Source organism: Oncorhynchus keta, unplaced genomic scaffold (assembly GCF_023373465.1).
Source record: "Oncorhynchus keta strain PuntledgeMale-10-30-2019 unplaced genomic scaffold, Oket_V2 Un_contig_1189_pilon_pilon, whole genome shotgun sequence".
Classification (NCBI taxonomy): domain Eukaryota; kingdom Metazoa; phylum Chordata; class Actinopteri; order Salmoniformes; family Salmonidae; genus Oncorhynchus; species Oncorhynchus keta.
Window position 1 is genome coordinate 214,568 of NW_026277673.1, and position 20,459 is coordinate 235,026.

At 50.4% G+C, this 20,459-nt stretch overlaps 1 protein-coding gene across 1 annotated transcript in view; it reads left to right on the forward strand.

Annotated features, from left to right (window-relative positions):
- The window catches only part of LOC118382167 (general transcription factor IIF subunit 1-like), a 42,224-nt gene that overhangs the window by 19,945 nt on the left and 1,820 nt on the right, over positions 1–20,459 (forward strand). Inside the window, 5 exon segments of the mRNA XM_052500747.1 lie at positions 14,687–14,702; positions 15,418–15,558; positions 18,793–18,851; positions 18,925–19,050; positions 20,120–20,193. Of these exon segments, the coding sequence (XP_052356707.1) occupies positions 14,687–14,702; positions 15,418–15,558; positions 18,793–18,851; positions 18,925–19,050; positions 20,120–20,193 (416 nt within the window).

Consider the following 20,459-nt stretch of genomic DNA (forward strand, 5'->3'; position numbering starts at 1 on the left):
AGAGCTGAGCAGTGATGCGAGAGACAGCAGTGGAGGAGAAGGTAAGGAGAGAAGAGAGCTGAGCAGTGATGAGAGAGACAGCAGTGGAGGAGAAGGTGAGGAGAGAAGAGAGCTGAGCAGTGATGAGAGAGACAGCAGTGGAGGAGAAGGTGAGGAGAGAAGAGAGCTGAGCAGTGATGAGAGAGACAGAAGTGGAGGAGAAGGTGAGGAGAGAAGAGAGTTGAGCAGTGATGAGAGAGACAGCAGCAGAGGAGAAGGTGAGGAGAGAAGAGAGTTGAGCAGTGATGAGAGAGACAGCAGCTGAGGAGAAGGTAAGGAGAGAAGAGAGCTGAGCAGTGATGAGAGAGACAGCAGTGGAGGAGAAGGTGAGGAGAGAAGAGAGTTGAGCAGTGATGAGAGAGACAGCAGCTGAGGAGAAGGTAAGGAGAGAAGAGAGTGGAGTAGTGATGAGAGAGACAGCAGTGGAGGAGAAGGTAAGGAGAGGAGAGAAGAGAGCTGAGCAGTGATGAGAGAGACAGCAGTGGAGGAGAAGGTAAGGAGAGGAGAGGAGAGAAGAGAGCTGAGCAGTGATGAGAGAGACTGCAGTGGAGGAGAAGGTGAGGAGAGGAGAGCGGAGTAGTGATGAGAGAGACAGCAGTGGAGGAGAAGGTAAGGAGAGAAGAGAGCTGAGCAGTGATGAGAGAGACAGCAGTGGAGGAGTAGGTGAGAAGAGAAGAGAGCTGAGCAGTGATGAGAGAGACAGCAGTAGAGGAGAAGGTGAGAAGAGAAGAGAGCGGAGTAGTGATGAGAGAGAGCAGTGGAGGAGAAGGAGAGGAGAGGAGAGAAGAGAGCTGAGCAGTGATGAGAGAGACTGCAGTGGAGGAGAAGGTGAGGAGAGAAGAGAGCGGAGTAGTGATGAGAGAGACAGCAGTGGAGGAGAAGGTAAGGAGAGAAGAGAGCTGAGCAGTGATGAGAGCGACAGCAGTGGAGGAGTAGGTGAGAAGAGAAGAGAGCTGAGCAGTGATGAGAGAGACAGCAGTAGAGGAGAAGGTGAGAAGAGAAGAGAGCGGAGTAGTGATGAGAGAGACAGCAGTGGAGGAGAAGGTGAGGAGAGAGGAGAGCTGAGCAGTGATGAGAGAGACAGCAGTGGAGGAGAAGGTGAGGAGAGGAGAGCTGAGCAGTGATGAGAGAGACAGCAGTGGGGGAGAAGGTAAGGAGAGAAGAGAGCTGAGCAGTGATGAGAGCGACAGCAGTGGGGGAGAAGGTGAGGAGAAGAGGGTTGAGCAGTGATGAGAGAGACAGCAGTGGGGGAGAAGGTGAGGAGAAGAGGGTTGAGCAGTGATGAGAGAGACAGCAGCGGAGGAGAAGGTGAAGAGAGCTGAGCAGTGATGAGAGAGACAGCAGGGGGAGAAGGTAAGGAGAGAAGAGAGCTGAGCAGTGATGAGAGAGACAGCAGTGGGGGGAGAAGGTAAGGAGAGAAGAGAGCTGAGTAGTGATGAGAGGGACAGCAGTGGGAGGAGAAGGTGAGGAGAGAAGAGAGCTGAGCAGTGATGAGAGAGACAGCAGTGGAGGAGAAGGTAAGGAGAGAAGAGAGTTGAGCAGTGATGAGAGAGACAGCAGCAGAGGAGAAGGTGAGGAGAGAAGAGAGCTGAGCAGTGATGAGAGAGACAGCAGTGGAGGAGAAGGTAAGGAGAGAAGAGAGCTGAGCAGTGATGAGAGAGACAGCAGTGGAGGAGAAGGTAAGGAGAGAAGAGAGCTGAGCAGTGATGAGAGAGACAGCAGTGGAGGAGAAGGTGAGGAGAGAAGAGAGCTGAGCAGTGATGCGAGAGACAGCAGTGGAGGAGTAGGTGAGAAGAGAAGAGAGCTGAGCAGTGATGAGAGAGACAGCAGTAGAGGAGAAGGTGAGAAGAGAAGAGAGCGGAGTAGTGATGAGAGAGAGCAGTGGAGGAGAAGGTAAGGAGAGGAGAGGAGAGAAGAGAGCTGAGCAGTGATGAGAGAGACTGCAGTGGAGGAGAAGGTGAGGAGAGAAGAGAGCGGAGTAGTGATGAGAGAGACAGCAGTGGAGGAGAAGGTAAGGAGAGAAGAGAGCTGAGCAGTGATGAGAGCGACAGCAGTGGAGGAGTAGGTGAGAAGAGAAGAGAGCTGAGCAGTGATGAGAGAGACAGCAGTAGAGGAGAAGGTGAGAAGAGAAGAGAGCGGAGTAGTGATGAGAGAGACAGCAGTGGAGGAGAAGGTAAGGAGAGAAGAGAGCTGAGCAGTGATGCGAGAGACAGCAGTGGAGGAGTAGGTGAGGAGAGGAGAGCTGAGCAGTGATGAGAGAGACAGCAGTGGAGGAGTAGGTGAGGAGAGGAGAGCTGAGCAGTGATGAGAGAGACAGCAGTGGGGGAGAAGGTGAGGAGAAGAGGGTTGAGCAGTGATGAGAGAGACAGCAGTGGGGAGAAGGTGAGGAGAAGAGGGTTGAGCAGTGATGAGAGAGACAGCAGCGGAGGAGAAGGTGAGGAGAGAAGAGAGCTGAGCAGTGATGAGAGAGACAGCAGTGGGGGAGAAGGTAAGGAGAGAAGAGAGCTGAGCAGTGATGAGAGAGACAGCAGTGGGGGAGAAGGTAAGGAGAGAAGAGAGCTGAGTAGTGATGAGAGGGACAGCAGTGGAGGAGAAGGTGAGGAGAGAAGAGAGCTGAGCAGTGATGAGAGAGACAGCAGTGGAGGAGAAGGTGAGGAGAGAAGAGAGTTGAGCAGTGATGAGAGAGACAGCAGCAGAGGAGAAGGTGAGGAGAGAAGAGAGCTGAGCAGTGATGAGACAGACAGCAGTGGAGGAGAAGGTAAGGAGAGAAGAGAGCTGAGCAGTGATGAGAGAGACAGCAGTGGAGGAGAAGGTAAGGAGAGAAGAGAGCTGAGCAGTGATGAGAGAGACAGCAGTGGAGGAGAAGGTAAGGAGAGAAGAGAGCTGAGCAGTGATGCGAGAGACAGCAGTGGAGGAGTAGGTGAGAAGAGAAGAGAGCTGAGCAGTGATGAGAGAGACAGCAGTAGAGGAGAAGGTGAGAAGAGAAGAGAGCGGAGTAGTGATGAGAGAGAGCAGTGGAGGAGAAGGTAAGGAGAGGAGAGGAGAGAAGAGAGCTGAGCAGTGATGAGAGAGACTGCAGTGGAGGAGAAGGTGAGGAGAGAAGAGAGCGGAGTAGTGATGAGAGAGACAGCAGTGGAGGAGAAGGTAAGGAGAGAAGAGAGCTGAGCAGTGATGAGAGCGACAGCAGTGGAGGAGTAGGTGAGAAGAGAAGAGAGCTGAGCAGTGATGAGAGAGACAGCAGTAGAGGAGAAGGTGAGAAGAGAAGAGAGCGGAGTAGTGATGAGAGAGACAGCAGTGGAGGAGAAGGTAAGGAGAGAAGAGAGCTGAGCAGTGATGCGAGAGACAGCAGTGGAGGAGTAGGTGAGGAGAGGAGAGCTGAGCAGTGATGAGAGAGACAGCAGTGGAGGAGAAGGTAAGGAGAGAAGAGAGCTGAGCAGTGATGAGAGAGACAGCAGTGGAGGAGAAGGTAAGGAGAGAAGAGAGCTGAGCAGTGATGCGAGAGACAGCAGTGGAGGAGAAGGTAAGGAGAGAAGAGAGCTGAGCAGTGATGAGAGAGACAGCAGTGGAGGAGAAGGTGAGGAGAGAAGAGAGCTGAGCAGTGATGAGAGAGACAGCAGTGGAGGAGAAGGTGAGGAGAGAAGAGAGCTGAGCAGTGATGAGAGAGACAGAAGTGGAGGAGAAGGTGAGGAGAGAAGAGAGTTGAGCAGTGATGAGAGAGACAGCAGCAGAGGAGAAGGTGAGGAGAGAAGAGAGTTGAGCAGTGATGAGAGAGACAGCAGCTGAGGAGAAGGTAAGGAGAGAAGAGAGCTGAGCAGTGATGAGAGAGACAGCAGTGGAGGAGAAGGTGAGGAGAGAAGAGAGTTGAGCAGTGATGAGAGAGACAGCAGCTGAGGAGAAGGTAAGGAGAGAAGAGAGTGGAGTAGTGATGAGAGAGACAGCAGTGGAGGAGAAGGTAAGGAGAGGAGAGAAGAGAGCTGAGCAGTGATGAGAGAGACAGCAGTGGAGGAGAAGGAGAGGTGAGGAGAGAAGAGAGCGGAGTAGTGATGAGAGAGACAGCAGTGGAGGAGAAGGTGAGGAGAGGAGAGCGGAGTAGTGATGAGAGAGACAGCAGTGGAGGAGAAGGTAAGGAGAGAAGAGAGTGGAGTAGTGATGAGAGAGACAGCAGTGGAGGAGAAGGTAAGGAGAGGAGAGAAGAGAGCTGAGCAGTGATGAGAGAGACAGCAGTGGAGGAGAAGGAGAGGTGAGGAGAGGAGAGCGGAGTAGTGATGAGAGAGAGCAGTGGAGGAGAAGGTAAGGAGAGGAGAGGAGAGAAGAGAGCTGAGCAGTGATGAGAGAGACAGCAGTAGAGGAGAAGGTGAGAAGAGAAGAGAGCGGAGTAGTGATGAGAGAGAGCAGTGGAGGAGAAGGTGAGGAGAGAGGAGAGCTGAGCAGTGATGAGAGAGACAGCAGTGGAGGAGAAGGTGAGGAGAGGAGAGCTGAGCAGTGATGAGAGAGACAGCAGTGGGGGAGAAGGTAAGGAGAGAAGAGAGCTGAGCAGTGATGAGAGCGACAGCAGTGGGGGAGAAGGTGAGGAGAAGAGGGTTGAGCAGTGATGAGAGAGACAGCAGTGGGGGAGAAGGTGAGGAGAAGAGGGTTGAGCAGTGATGAGAGAGACAGCAGCGGAGGAGAAGGTGAGGAGAGAAGAGAGCTGAGCAGTGATGAGAGAGACAGCAGTGGGGGAGAAGGTAAGGAGAGAAGAGAGCTGAGCAGTGATGAGAGAGACAGCAGTGGGGGAGAAGGTAAGGAGAGGAGAGCTGAGCAGTGATGAGAGAGACAGCAGCGGAGGAGAAGGTAAGGAGAGAAGAGAGCTGAGCAGTGATGAGAGAGACAGCAGTGGGGGAGAAGGTAAGGAGAGAAGAGAGCTGAGCAGTGATGAGAGAGACAGCAGTGGGGGAGAAGGTAAGGAGAGGAGAGCTGAGCAGTGATGAGAGAGACAGCAGCGGAGGAGAAGGTAAGGAGAGAAGAGAGCTGAGCAGTGATGAGAGAGACAGCAGTGGGGGAGAAGGTAAGGAGAGAAGAGAGCTGAGCAGTGATGAGAGAGACAGCAGTGGGGGAGAAGGTAAGGAGAGGAGAGCTGAGCAGTGATGAGAGAGACAGCAGCAGAGGAGAAGGTGAGGAGAGAAGAGAGCTGAGCAGTGATGAGAGAGACAGCAGCAGAGGAGAAGGTGAGGAGAGAAGAGAGCTGAGCAGTGATGAGAGAGACAGCAGTGGAGGAGAAGGTAAGGAGAGAAGAGAGCTGAGCAGTGATGCGAGAGACAGCAGTGGAGGAGTAGGTGAGGAGAGGAGAGCTGAGCAGTGATGAGAGAGACAGCAGCAGAGGAGAAGGTGAGGAGAGGAGAGCTGAGCAGTGATGAGAGAGACAGCAGTGGAGGAGAAGGTAAGGAGAGAAGAGAGTTGAGCAGTGATGAGAGAGACAGCAGCAGAGGAGAAGGTGAGGAGAGAAGAGAGCTGAGCAGTGATGCGAGAGACAGCAGTGGAGGAGAAGGTAAGGAGAGAAGAGAGCTGAGCAGTGATGCGAGAGACAGCAGTGGAGGAGAAGGTGAGGAGAGGAGAGCTGAGCAGTGATGAGAGAGACAGCAGTGGAGGAGAAGGTAAGGAGAGAAGAGAGCTGAGCAGTGATGAGAGAGACAGCAGTGGAGGAGAAGGTAAGGAGAGAAGAGAGCTGAGCAGTGATGAGAGAGACAGCAGTGGAGGAGAAGGTGAGGAGAGAAGAGAGCTGAGCAGTGATAAGAGAGACAGCAGTGGAGGAGAAGGTGAGGAGAGAAGAGAGCTGAGCAGTGATGAGAGAGACAGAAGTGGAGGAGAAGGTGAGGAGAGAAGAGAGTTGAGCAGTGATGAGAGAGACAGCAGCTGAGGAGAAGGTAAGGAGAGAAGAGAGCTGAGCAGTGATGAGAGAGACAGCAGTGGAGGAGAAGGTGAGGAGAGAAGAGAGTTGAGCAGTGATGAGAGAGACAGCAGCTGAGGAGAAGGTAAGGAGAGAAGAGAGTGGAGTAGTGATGAGAGAGACAGCAGTGGAGGAGAAGGTAAGGAGAGGAGAGGAGAGAAGAGAGCTGAGCAGTGATGAGAGAGACAGCAGTGGAGGAGAAGGTAAGGAGAGGAGAGGAGAGAAGAGAGCTGAGCAGTGATGAGAGAGACTGCAGTGGAGGAGAAGGTGAGGAGAGGAGAGCGGAGTAGTGATGAGAGAGACAGCAGTGGAGGAGAAGGTAAGGAGAGCTGAGCAGTGATGAGAGAGACAGCAGTGGAGGAGTAGGTGAGAAGAGAAGAGAGCTGAGCAGTGATGAGAGAGACAGCAGTAGAGGAGAAGGTGAGAAGAGAAGAGAGCGGAGTAGTGATGAGAGAGACAGCAGTGGAGGAGAAGGTAAGGAGAGGAGAGGAGAGAAGAGAGCTGAGCAGTGATGAGAGAGACTGCAGTGGAGGAGAAGGTAAGGAGAGGAGAGGAGAGAAGAGAGCTGAGCAGTGATGAGAGAGACAGCAGTGGAGGAGAAGGTAAGGAGAGGTGAGGAGAGAAGAGAGCTGAGCAGTGATGAGAGAGACAGCAGTGGGGGAGAAGGTGAGGAGAGAAGAGAGCTGAGCAGTGATGAGAGCGACAGCAGTGGAGGAGTAGGTGAGAAGAGAAGAGAGCTGAGCAGTGATGAGAGAGACAGCAGTAGAGGAGAAGGTGAGAAGAGAAGAGAGCGGAGTAGTGATGAGAGAGACAGCAGTGGAGGAGAAGGTGAGGAGAGGAGAGCTGAGCAGTGATGAGAGAGACAGCAGTGGAGGAGAAGGTGAGGAGAGAAGAGAGCTGAGCAGTGATGAGAGAGACAGCAGTGGAGGAGAAGGTGAGGAGAGAAGAGAGCGGAGTAGTGATGAGAGAGACAGCAGTGGAGGAGTAGGTGAGAAGAGAAGAGAGCTGAGCAGTGATGAGAGAGACAGCAGTGGAGGAGTAGGTGAGAAGAGAAGAGAGCGGAGTAGTGATGAGAGAGACAGCAGTGGAGGAGAAGGTGAGGAGAGAAGAGAGCTGAGCAGTGATGAGAGAGACAGCAGTGGAGGAGGAGGAGGAGGAGAGAAGAGAGCTGAGCAGTGATGAGAGAGACAGCAGTGGAGGAGAAGGTGAGAAGAGAAGAGAGCTGAGCAGTGATGAGAGAGACAGCAGTGGAGGAGAAGGTAAGGAGAGAAGAGAGCTGAGCAGTGATGAGAGAGACAGCAGTGGAGGAGAAGGTAAGGAGAGAAGAGAGCTGAGTAGTGATGAGAGGGACAGCAGTGGAGGAGAAGGTGAGGAGAGAAGAGAGCTGAGCAGTGATGAGAGAGACAGCAGTGGAGGAGAAGGTAAGAAGAGAGCTGAGCAGTGATGAGAGAGACAGCAGTGGAGGAGAAGGTAAGGAGAGAAGAGAGCTGAGCAGTGATGAGAGGGACAGCAGTGGAGGAGAAGGTGAGGAGAGAAGAGAGCTGAGCAGTGATGAGAGAGACAGCAGTGGAGGAGAAGGTAAGGAGAGAAGAGAGCTGAGCAGTGATGAGAGAGACAGCAGCAGAGGAGAAGGTGAGGAGAGAAGAGAGCTGAGCAGTGATGAGACAGACAGCAGTGGAGGAGAAGGTAAGGAGAGAAGAGAGCTGAGCAGTGATGAGAGAGACAGCAGTGGAGGAGAAGGTAAGGAGAGAAGAGAGCTGAGTAGTGATGAGAGGGACAGCAGTGGAGGAGAAGGTGAGGAGAGAAGAGAGCTGAGCAGTGATGAGAGAGACAGCAGTGGAGGAGAAGGTAAGGAGAGAAGAGAGCTGAGCAGTGATGAGAGAGACAGCAGCAGAGGAGAAGGTGAGGAGAGAAGAGAGCTGAGCAGTGATGAGAGAGACAGCAGTGGAGGAGAAGGTAAGGAGAGAAGAGAGCTGAGCAGTGATGAGAGAGACAGCAGTGGAGGAGGTGAGGAGAGAAGAGAGCTGAGCAGTTATGAGAGAGACAGCAGTGGAGGAGAAGGTGAGGAGAGAAGAGAGCTGAGCAGTGATGAGAGAGACAGCAGTGGAGGAGGTGAGGAGAGAAGAGAGCTGAGCAGTGATGAGAGAGACAGCAGTGGAGGAGAAGGTAAGGAGAGAAGAGAGCGGAGTAGTGATGAGAGAGACAGCAGTGGAGGAGGTGAGGAGAGAAGAGAGCTGAGCAGTGATGAGAGAGACAGCAGTGGAGGAGGTGAGGAGAGAAGAGAGTTGAGCAGTGATGAGAGAGACAGCAGTAGAGGAGAAGGTGAGGAGAGAAGAGAGCGGAGTAGTGATGAGAGGGACAGCAGTGGAGGAGGTGAGGAGAGAAGAGAGCTGAGCAGTGATGAGAGAGACAGCAGTGGAGGAGGTGAGGAGAGAAGAGAGCTGAGCAGTGATGAGAGAGACAGCAGTGGAGGAGGTGAGGAGAGAAGAGAGCTGAGCAGTGATGAGAGAGACAGCAGTGGAGGAGGTGAGGAGAGAAGAGAGCTGAGCAGTGATGAGAGAGACAGCAGTGGAGGAGGTGAGGAGAGAAGAGCTGAGCAGTGATGAGAGCGACAGCAGTGGAGGAGAATGTGAGGAGAGAAGAGAGCTGAGCAGTGATGAGAGAGACAGCAGTGGAGGAGAAGGTGAGGAGAGGAGAGCTGAGCAGTGATGAGAGAGACAGCAGTGGAGGAGAAGGTGAGGAGAGCTGAGCAGTGATGAGAGAGACAGCAGTGGAGGAGAAGGTGAGGAGAGCTGAGCAGTGATGAGAGCGACAGCAGTGGAGGAGAAGGTAAGGAGAGGAGAGCTGAGCAGTGATGAGAGAGACAGCAGTGGAGGAGAAGGTGAGGAGAGGAGAGCTGAGCAGTGATGAGAGAGACAGCAGTGGAGGAGAAGGTGAGGAGAGGAGAGCTGAGCAGTGATGAGAGAGACAGCAGTGGAGGAGAAGGTGAGGAGAGAAGAGAGCTGAGCAGTGATGAGAGAGACAGCAGTGGGGGAGAAGGTGAGGAGAGGAGAGCTGAGCAGTGATGAGAGAGACAGCAGTGGAGGAGGTGAGGAGAGAAGAGCTGAGCAGTGATGAGAGAGACAGCAGTGGAGGAGAAGGTGAGGAGAGAAGAGAGCTGAGCAGTGATGAGAGAGACAGCAGTGGAGGAGAAGGTGAGGAGAGCTGAGCAGTGATGAGAGAGACAGCAGTGGAGGAGAAGGTAAGGAGAGAAGAGAGCTGAGCAGTGATGAGAGAGAGCAGTGGAGGAGAAGGTGAGGAGAGAAGAGAGCTGAGCAGTGATGAGAGCGACAGCAGTGGAGGAGAAGGTAAGGAGAGAAGAGAGCTGAGCAGTGATGAGAGAGACAGCAGTGGAGGAGAAGGTGAGGAGAGGAGAGCTGAGCAGTGATGAGAGAGACAGCAGTGGAGGAGAAGGTGAGGAGAAGAGAGCTGAGCAGTGATGAGAGACAGCAGTGGAGGAGAAGGTGAGGAGAGAAGAGAGCTGAGCAGTGATGAGAGCGACAGCAGTGGAGGAGAAGGTAAGGAGAGAAGAGAGCTGAGCAGTGATGAGAGAGACAGCAGTGGAGGAGAAGGTGAGGAGAGGAGAGCTGAGCAGTGATGAGAGAGACAGCAGTGGAGGAGAAGGTGAGGAGAAGAGAGCTGAGCAGTGATGAGAGAGACAGCAGTGGAGGAGAAGGTGAGGAGAGGAGAGCTGAGCAGTGATGAGAGAGACAGCAGTGGAGGAGAAGGTAAGGAGAGGAGAGCTGAGCAGTGATGAGAGAGACAGCAGCGGAGGAGAAGGTGAGGAGAGAAGAGAGCTGAGCAGTGATGAGAGGGACAGCAGTGGAGGAGAAGGTGAGGAGAGGAGAGCTGAGCAGTAATGAGAGAGACAGCAGTGGAGGAGAAGGTGAGGAGAAGAGAGCTGAGCAGTGATGAGAGAGACGGCAGTGGAGGAGAAGGTGAGGAGAAGAGAGCTGAGCAGTAATGAGAGAGACAGCAGTGGAGGAGAAGGTGAGGAGAAGATAGCTGAGCAGTGATGAGAGGGACAGCAGTGGAGGAGAAGGTGAGGAGAGCTGAGCAGTGATGAGAGAGACAGCAGTGGAGGAGAAGGTAAGGAGAGAAGAGAGCTGAGCAGTGATGAGAGAGAGCAGTGGAGGAGAAGGTGAGGAGAGAAGAGAGCTGAGCAGTGATGAGAGCGACAGCAGTGGAGGAGAAGGTAAGGAGAGAAGAGAGCTGAGCAGTGATGAGAGAGACAGCAGTGGAGGAGAAGGTGAGGAGAGGAGAGCTGAGCAGTGATGAGAGAGACAGCAGTGGAGGAGAAGGTGAGGAGAAGAGAGCTGAGCAGTGATGAGAGACAGCAGTGGAGGAGAAGGTGAGGAGAGAAGAGAGCTGAGCAGTGATGAGAGCGACAGCAGTGGAGGAGAAGGTAAGGAGAGAAGAGAGCTGAGCAGTGATGAGAGAGACAGCAGTGGAGGAGAGCTGAGCAGTGATGAGAGAGACAGCAGTGGAGGAGAAGGTGAGGAGAAGAGAGCTGAGCAGTGATGAGAGAGACAGCAGTGGAGGAGAAGGTGAGGAGAGGAGAGCTGAGCAGTGATGAGAGAGACAGCAGTGGAGGAGAAGGTAAGGAGAGGAGAGCTGAGCAGTGATGAGAGAGACAGCAGCGGAGGAGAAGGTGAGGAGAGAAGAGAGCTGAGCAGTGATGAGAGGGACAGCAGTGGAGGAGAAGGTGAGGAGAGGAGAGCTGAGCAGTAATGAGAGAGACAGCAGTGGAGGAGAAGGTGAGGAGAAGAGAGCTGAGCAGTGATGAGAGAGACGGCAGTGGAGGAGAAGGTGAGGAGAAGAGAGCTGAGCAGTAATGAGAGAGACAGCAGTGGAGGAGAAGGTGAGGAGAAGATAGCTGAGCAGTGATGAGAGGGACAGCAGTGGAGGAGAAGGTGAGGAGAAGATAGCTGAGCAGTGATGAGAGGGACAGCAGTGGAGGAGAAGGTGAGGAGAGGAGAGCTGAGCAGTGATGAGAGAGACAGCAGTGGAGGAGAAGGTGAGGAGAAGAGAGCTGAGCAGTGATGAGAGAGACGGCAGTGGAGGAGAAGGTGAGGAGAGCAGAGCTGAGCAGTGATGGGAGAGACAGCAGTGGAGGAGAAGGTGAGGAGAAGATAGCTGAGCAGTGATGAGAGGGACAGCAGTGGAGGAGAAGGTGAGGAGAGGAGAGCTGAGCAGTGATGAGAGAGACAGCAGTGGAGGAGAAGGTGAGGAGAGCAGTGATGAGAGAGACAGCAGTGGAGGAGAAGGTGAGGAGAAGATAGCTGAGCAGTGATGAGAGGGACAGCAGTGGAGGAGAAGGTGAGGAGAGGAGAGCTGAGCAGTGATGAGAGAGACAGCAGTGGAGGAGAAGGTGAGGAGAAGAGAGCTGAGCAGTGATGAGAGGGACAGCAGTGGAGGAGAAGGTGAGGAGAGGAGAGCTGAGCAGTGATGAGAGAGACAGCAGTGGAGGAGAAGGTAAGGAGAGGAGAGCTGAGCAGTGATGAGAGGGACAGCAGTGGAGGAGAAGGTGAGGAGAGGAGAGCTGAGCAGTGATGAGAGAGACAGCAGTGGAGGAGAAGGTGAGGAGAGGAGAGCTGAGCAGTGATGAGAGAGACAGCAGTGGAGGAGAGGAGAGCTGAGCAGTGATGAGAGAGACAGCAGTGGAGGAGAAGGTAAGGAGAGGAGAGCTGAGCAGTGATGAGAGAGACAGCAGTGGAGGAGAAGGTGAGGAGAGGAGAGCTGAGCAGTGATGAGAGAGACAGCAGTGGAGGAGAAGGTGAGGAGAGGAAAGCTGAGCAGTGATGAGAGAGACAGCAGTGGAGGAGAAGGTGAGGAGAGGAGAGCTGAGCAGTGATGAGAGAGACAGCAGTGGAGGAGAAGGTGAGGAGAGGAGAGCTGAGCAGTGATGAGAGAGACAGCAGTGGAGGAGAAGGTAAGGAGAGGAGAGCTGAGCAGTGATGAGAGAGACAGCAGTGGAGGAGGTGAGGAGAGAAGAGAGTTGAGCAGTGATGAGAGAGACAGCAGTGGAGGAGAAGGTAAGGAGAGGAGAGCTGAGCAGTGATGAGAGAGACAGCAGTGGAGGAGGTGAGGAGAGAAGAGAGCTGAGCAGTGATGAGAGAGACAGCAGCAGAGGAGAAGGTAAGGAGAGGAGAGCTGAGCAGTGATGAGAGAGACAGCAGTGGAGGAGAAGGAGAGGAGAGCTGAGCAGTGATGAGAGAGACAGCAGTGGAGGAGAAGGTGAGGAGAGGAAAGCTGAGCAGTGATGAGAGAGACAGCAGTGGAGGAGAAGGTAAGGAGAGGAGAGCTGAGCAGTGATGAGAGAGACAGCAGTGGAGGAGAAGGTGAGGAGAAGAGAGCTGAGCAGTGATGAGAGAGACAGCAGTGGAGGAGAAGGTGAGGAGAAGAGAGCTGAGCAGTGATGAGAGAGACAGCAGTGGAGGAGAAGGTGAGGAGAAGAGAGCTGAGCAGTGATGAGAGGGACAGCAGTGGAGGAGAAGGTGAGGAGAGGAGAGCTGAGCAGTGATGAGAGAGACAGCAGTGGAGGAGAAGGTGAGGAGAAGAGAGCTGAGCAGTGATGAGAGAGACAGCAGTGGAGGAGAAGGTGAGGAGAAGAGAGCTGAGCAGTGATGAGAGGGACAGCAGTGGAGGAGAAGGTGAGGAGAGGAGAGCTGAGCAGTGATGAGAGAGACAGCAGTGGAGGAGAAGGTAAGGAGAGGAGAGCTGAGCAGTGATGAGAGGGACAGCAGTGGAGGAGAAGGTGAGGAGAGGAGAGCTGAGCAGTGATGAGAGAGAGCAGTGGAGGAGAAGGTAAGGAGAGGAGAGCTGAGCAGTGATGAGAGAGACAGCAGTGGAGGAGAAGGTAAGGAGAGGAGAGCTGAGCAGTGATGAGAGAGACAGCAGTGGAGGAGAAGGTGAGGAGAGGAGAGCTGAGCAGTGATGAGAGAGACAGCAGTGGAGGAGAAGGTGAGGAGAGGAGAGCTGAGCAGTGATGAGAGAGACAGCAGTGGAGGAGAAGGTGAGGAGAGGAGAGCTGAGCAGTGATGAGAGACAGCAGTGGAGGAGAAGGTGAGGAGAGGAGAGCTGAGCAGTGATGAGAGAGACAGCAGTGGAGGAGAAGGTGAGGAGAGGAGAGCTGAGCAGTGATGAGAGAGACCGCAGTGGAGGAGAAGTTTTTTTTGTGTGTTTTTTTTCACCTTTATTTAACCAGGTAGGCAAGTTGAGAACAAGTTCTCATTTACAATTGCGACCTGGCCAAGATAAAGCAAAGCAGTTCGACAGATACGACACATGGAGTAAAACAAACATACAGTCAATAATACAGTATAAACAAGTCTATATACGATGTGAGCAAATGAGGTGAAGAGGTAAAGGCAAAAAAAAGGCCAGGGTGGCAAAGTAAATAAAATATAGCAAGTAAAACACTGGAATGGTATATTTGCAATGGAAGAATGTGCAAAGTAGAAATAAAAATAATGGGGTGCAAAGGAGCAAAATAAATAAATTAATTAAATACAGTTGGGAAAGAGGTAGTTGTTTGGGCTAAATTATAGGTGGGCTATGTACAGGTGCAGTAATCTGTGAGCTGCTCTGACAGCTGGTGCTTAAAGCTAGTGAGGGAGATAAGTGTTTCCAGTTTCAGAGATTTTTGTAGTTCGTTCCAGTCATTGGCAGCAGAGAACTGGAAGGAGAGGCGGCCAAAGAAAGAATTGGTTTTGGGGGTGACCAGAGAGATATACCTGCTGCAGCGCGTGCTACAGGTGGGAGATGCTATGGTGACCAGCGAGCTGAGATAAGGGGGGACTTTACCTAGCAGGGTCTTGTAGATGACATGGAGCCAGTGGGTTTGGCGACGAGTATGAAGCGAGGGCCAGCCAACGAGAGCGTACAGGTCGCAATGGTGGGTAGTATATGGTGCTTTGGTGACAAAACGGATTGCAGGAGCTGAGCAGTGATGAGAGCGACAGCAGTGGAGGAGAAGGTGAGGAGAGATGGACGAAGGTGAGGAGAGATGGACGAAGGTGAGGAGAGATGGACGAAGGTGAGGAGAGATGGACGAAGGTGAGGAGAGAGGAGAGCTGAGAGAGGAGTGATGAGCAACAGTGGCGTGCGATTCATCTTTCCTCGATTCGTTGCATCCTCTCGTCTTGACCTTCTCCAATACAGTTGAGAACGAGGCGAGGAGATGGGATGTGAGGAGTCGCAGAAAGGTCAACTGAGATTGAGTAGAGGAAAGTGACAGCAGCTTCTGTGGAGAGAAGGATGGAAGAGAGGATGGGAGGGAGGATGAATGGAGGGATGGATGGAGGGAGGGAGGAATGAGGGATGGATGGAGGGAGGGAGGATGGATGGATGGAGGGAGGGAGGATGGATGAATGGAGGGATGGATGAATGGAGGGAGGATGGATGGATGGAGGGAGTAGAGAAGGATGGAAGGAGAGAGTAGAGAAGGATGGAAGGAGGGAGTAGAGAAGGATGGAGAGAGGGAGGTGAGAAGGATGGAGAGAGGGAGGTGAGAAGGAAGGAGAGAGGGAGGTGTGAAGGAAGGATGGAGGGAGGGAGGTCAGAAGGAAGGATGGATGGAGGGAGGGAGGGAGGGAGGAGAGAAGGATGAAAGGGAGGTGAGAGGGAGGGAGGTCAGAAGGAAGGATGGATGGAGGGAGGAGAGAAGGATGAAAGGGAGGTGAGAGGGAGGGAGAGCCCAGTAATGATTAGAATGAAAGCAGAGTAGAAAGAGGCATGGGAGTCATTCAACCTCAAAAAGCACAAGAAAGGTTTTGGACACCCACCAATCAGATTGATCTGAAATGGTATCTGCAGTTAGAAACAGATCAAATTAGAATTTCTTGAACATTATTTTTCTGAAAGACAATTAGAACTCAAATTGAAAGCTTGTTGATTGCACCCAAATTGGCCATTTAAATTGATAGGATTTATATCATATTCAATAAATATAGTTCCTAACATCTGATATGGACCAAACTTCTTAATGATTAAGACGTGAGGAATCCAAACAAATGGTGAAAATCACCACAGACCCCTTAGTTATCTGGACTTCACAGAGACACACACACAACAAATGAACACCGATGCAATGTATTTTTATTTTTTTTTACAAATATTTTACATTATAATTTGGGTAAACAACATGTAGGCTACAGCAAAGTGTTTCTGATATATTGCGATATGATATCGATATTTAACAGGAAAAAATGCAACCGACATCAACGTGGATTATCCATGTCGGTGCTCATCACTAGTATACAGTGTGTATGAACCACGTGTCTGTTAGCTGAAGACGCATCTCAATGTCCAACAAATAAGTACATTTTACATGTTCAACTGTTGAATTGTTAGAAGGTGCATCTCTCTTTACGTTCCCTCTTTTCTCTCCCCCTCTTCCTGTCAGATGGAGACAGCAAGTCCAAGAAGAAAGAGGGGGATGTGAAGGGGAAGAAGAAGAAGAAGAAGAAGAGGGGAAGTGACAGCGAGGCTAATGAGGACAGTGACGATGGAGACTTTGAGGGCCTGGAAGTCGACTACATGTCAGATGAGAGCAGGTGACACACACACACACACACAGACTCAAAGATAAACATACAGATAAACACACACACACACGCACGCACAGACTCAAAGATACACACACACACACACAGACTCAAAGATACACACACACACACACAGACTCAAAGATACACACACACACGCACAGACTCAAAGATACACACACAGACTCAAAGATACACACACACACACACAGACTCAAAGATACACACACACAGACTCAAAGATACACACACACACAGACTCACAGATACACACACACAGACTCGCAGATACACACACACACACGCACACACACACACAGACTCACAGATAAACATACAGATACACACACATACAGACTCATAGATACACACACAGACTCACAGATACACACACACTCACAGATAAACATACAGATACAGACACACACATACAGACTCACAGATACACACACACACACACACACACAGACTCAAAGATACACACACACACAGACTCACAGATACACACACACAGACTCGCAGATACACACACACACACACACACACGCACACAGACTCACAGATACACATACACACAGACTCACAGATAAACATACAGATACACACACATACAGACTCATAGATACACACACAGACTCACAGATACACACACACACACACTCACAGATAAACATACAGATACAGACACACACATACAGACTCACAGATACACACACACACACACACACACATACAGACTCACAGATAAACATACAGACTCATAGATACACACACAGACTCACAGATACACACACACAGACTCACAGATACACACACACAGACTCACAGATACACACACACAGACTCACAGATACACACACACACACACACACACACAGACTCACAGATACACACACACACACACACACACAGACTCACAGATACACACACACACACACACACACACACACATACAGACTCACAGATACACACACACACATACAGACTCACAGATACACACACACACACATACAGACTCACAGATACACACACATACAGACTCACAGATACACACACACACACACACACACACACACACACACACACACACACACACACACACACAGACACATACAGACTCACAGATAAACATACAGACTCACAGATAAACATACAGATACACACACATACACACACACACAGACTCACAGATACACACACACAGACTCACAGATACACACACACACACACACACGCACACACACACACCCACAGACTCACAGATACACACACACACACATACAGACTCACAGATACACACACATACAGACTCACAGATACACACACACACACACAGACACATACAGACTCACAGATACACACACACACATACAGACTCACAGATAAACATACAGATACACACACATACACACACACACAGACTCACAGATATACACACACACACACAGACTCACAGATACACACACACAGACTCACAGATACACACACACAGACTCACAGATACACACACACACATACAGACTCACAGATAAACATACAGATACACACTCACACACACATACAGACTCACAGATGCATACACTGCATTCGGAAAGTATTCCGACCCTTTTACTTTTCCCACGTTTTATGTTACAGCCTTATTCTAAAATTGATTAAATACATTTTTAAAATCCTCAACAGTCTACAGACAATACCCCATAACCCTATAAAGTTTAAATAAATGTTTGCTATGAAAATCTAAATTTAGCTCAGGTGCATCCTGTTTCCATTTATCATTCTTTTAACCTTTTATTTAAAACCAGGCCGGTCAGTTAAGAAAAAAATATTATTTACAATGACGGCCTTCTCCAGCCAAACCTGGACAACGCTGGGCCAATTGTGCGCCGCCCTATGGGACTCCCAATCACGGCCGGTTGTGATACAGCCTGGAATCGAACCAGGGTCTGTAGTAATGTGTCTAGCATACAGATGCAGTGCCTTAGACCGGTGTGCCACTCAGGGGCCTCTCAAGCTCTGTCAGGTTGGATGGGGAGCGTCGCTTCACAGCCGTTTTCAGGTCTCCAGAGATGTTCATCCTTGAGATGTTTCTACAACTTGATTGGAGTCCACCTGTGGTAAATTCAATTGATTGGACATGATTTGGAAAGGCACACACCTGTCTATATAAGGTCCCACAGTTGATAGTGCATGTCAGAGCAAAAACCAAGCCATGAGGTTGAAGGAATTGTCCGTAGAACTTTGAGACAGGATTGTGTGGAGGCACAGATCTGGGGAAGGGTACCAAAAATGTTTCCCAAGAACATTTATGCAGCATTGAATGTTCCCAAGAACACAGTGACCTCCATCATTCTTAAATGGAAGAAGTTTGGAACCACCAAGACTCTTCCTAGAGCTGGACGCCCTGCCAAACTGAGCGGACCTAGGTCAGGGAGTTGACTACGAACTCGATGGTCACTCTGAAAGAGCATTTGAGTTCCTCTGGAGTTTGCTAAAAGGCACCTAAAGGAATCCCAGACCATGAGAAACAATATTCTCTGGTCTGGTGAAACCAAGATTGAACTCTTTAAATGCCAAGCGTCACATCTGGAGGAAACCTGGCATCATCCCTACGGTGAAGCATGGTGGTGGCAGCATCATGCGGTGGGGGATGTTTTTCAGCGGCAGAGACTGTGAGACTAGTCTGTATCGAGGGAAAGAGGACCTGAGCACAGAGAGATCCTTGATGAAAACCTGCTCCAGAGCACTCAGGACCTCAGACTGGTGCGACGGTTCAAATTCCAACAGGACAACGACCCTAAGCACAGAGCCAAGACAATGCAGGAGTGGCTTCAGGACAAGTCTCTGAATGTCCTTGAGTGGCCCAGCCAGAGCCTGGACTTGAACCTGATCGAACATCTCTAGAGAGACCTGCAAATAGCTGTGAAGCGACTCTCCGCATCTAACCTGACAGAGCTTGAGCTCTGCAGAGAAGAATGGGAAACTCCTCAAATACAAGTGTTGTAGCATCATACCGAAGAAGACTTGAGGCTGTAATCACTGCCAAAGGTGCTTCAACAAAGGACTGAGTAAAGGGTCTGAATACTTTCAGAATGCACTGTACTTCTATTGACAGCTGTATGGTCACACACCAGAGACACTTGTAGAGCCATACACACACTTCCTGCAACCTCGTTTATTTTCTCACATCTGTTTCTCTTTCATCCCTTCCTCGCTCTCTCGCTCCTTACTCCCTTGTTCCTGCAGTTCAGAGGAAGAGGTCGGCGAAGAGAAGGCCAAGTCCAATAAAGAGGCCGTTCCCAAAGGTCAGAGGGCACCCCCATGGAAACCATACGTGTTCATGTGTGTGAATTCTAAGAACTTTAACTCTGTTCACAGGAATCGACGAGGCATCGGAGAGTGAGGAAGAGAGCGAGGAGGAGAAACCGAACGAGGAAGAGGGGAAAGAGGAGGAGGAGGAAGAGGAAGGGAAGAAGACCCCAGTCCAGACGAAGAAGAAGAGAGGTAGCAGTTGTTCTTCTTCTTTAGAATCTTTACTGATCAGCTATCACAGGGAAGTGGCAAGACTTGAACCCACGGAAATATACTGGGTTTTTGTTGAAGGGGGCTATGATGTGATAATGTTGTGTGTTTTTGTTGAAGGGGGCTATGATGTGATAATGTTGTGTGTTTTTGTTGAAGGGGGCTATGATGTGATAATATTGTGTGTTTTTGTTGAAGGGGGCTATGATGTGATAATGTTGTGTGTTTTTGTTGAAGGGGGCTATGATGTGATAATGTTGTGTGTTTTTGTTGAAGGGGGCTATGATGTGATAATGTTGTGTGTTTTTGTTGAAGGGGGCTATGATGTGATAATGTTGTGTGTTTTTGTTGAAGGGGGCTATGATGTGATAATGTTGTGTGTTTTTGTTGAAGGGGGCTATGATGTGATAATGTTGTGTGTTTTTGTTGAAGGGGCTATGATGTGATAATGTTATGTGTTTTTGTTGAAGGGGGCTATGATGTGATAATGTTGTGTGTTTTTGTTGAAGGGGGCTATGATGTGATAATGTTGTGTGTTTTTGTTGAAGGGGGCTATGATGTGATAATGTTATGTGTTTTTGTTGAAGGGGGCTATGATGTGATAATGTTGTGTGTTTTTGTTGAAGGGGGCTATGATGTGATAATGTTGTGTGTTTTTGTTGAAGGGGGCTATGATGTGATAATGTTGTGTGTTTTTGTTGAAGGGGGCTATGATGTGATAATGTTGTGTGTTTTTGTTGAAGGGGGCTATGATGTGATAATGTTGTGTGTTTTTGTTGAAGGGGGCTATGATGTGATAATGTTGTGTGTTTTTGTTGAAGGGGGCTATGATGTGATAATGTTATGTGTTTTTGTTGAAGGGGCTATGATGTGATAATGTTATGTGTTTTTGTTGAAGGGGCTATGATGTGATAATGTTGTGTGTTTTTGTTGAAGGGGGCTATGATGTGATAATGTTGTGTGTTTTTGTTGAAGGGGGCTATGATGTGATAATGTTGTGTGTTTTTGTTGAAGGGGGCTATGATGTGATAATATTGTGTGTGTGTTTCAGACAGCAGCGGTGAGTCGGACACTTCGGAGGACAGCGACATCGATGGAGAGGCAGCCTCCGCTCTCTTCATGGTGGTGTGTGTGTGTGTGTGTGTGTGTGTGTGTGTGTGTGTGTGTGTGTGTGTGTGTGTGTGTGTGTGTGTGAGAGTGTTAGTTTGTGTGTGGTCCCTTTTGTAGTACCACTGTTCAATGTCAACCCCATTTCCCTGTCTTTCTTGCAGAGATGGAGTCTTGATATCGTGTTCTTGATCTGGGTTACGGTGCCTAAGATCTGGGGCTTTTCTAAAAGTCTTGAACAAGACTCTGGTAGTTGATGAACCTGATACCATATTTTGTAGTTT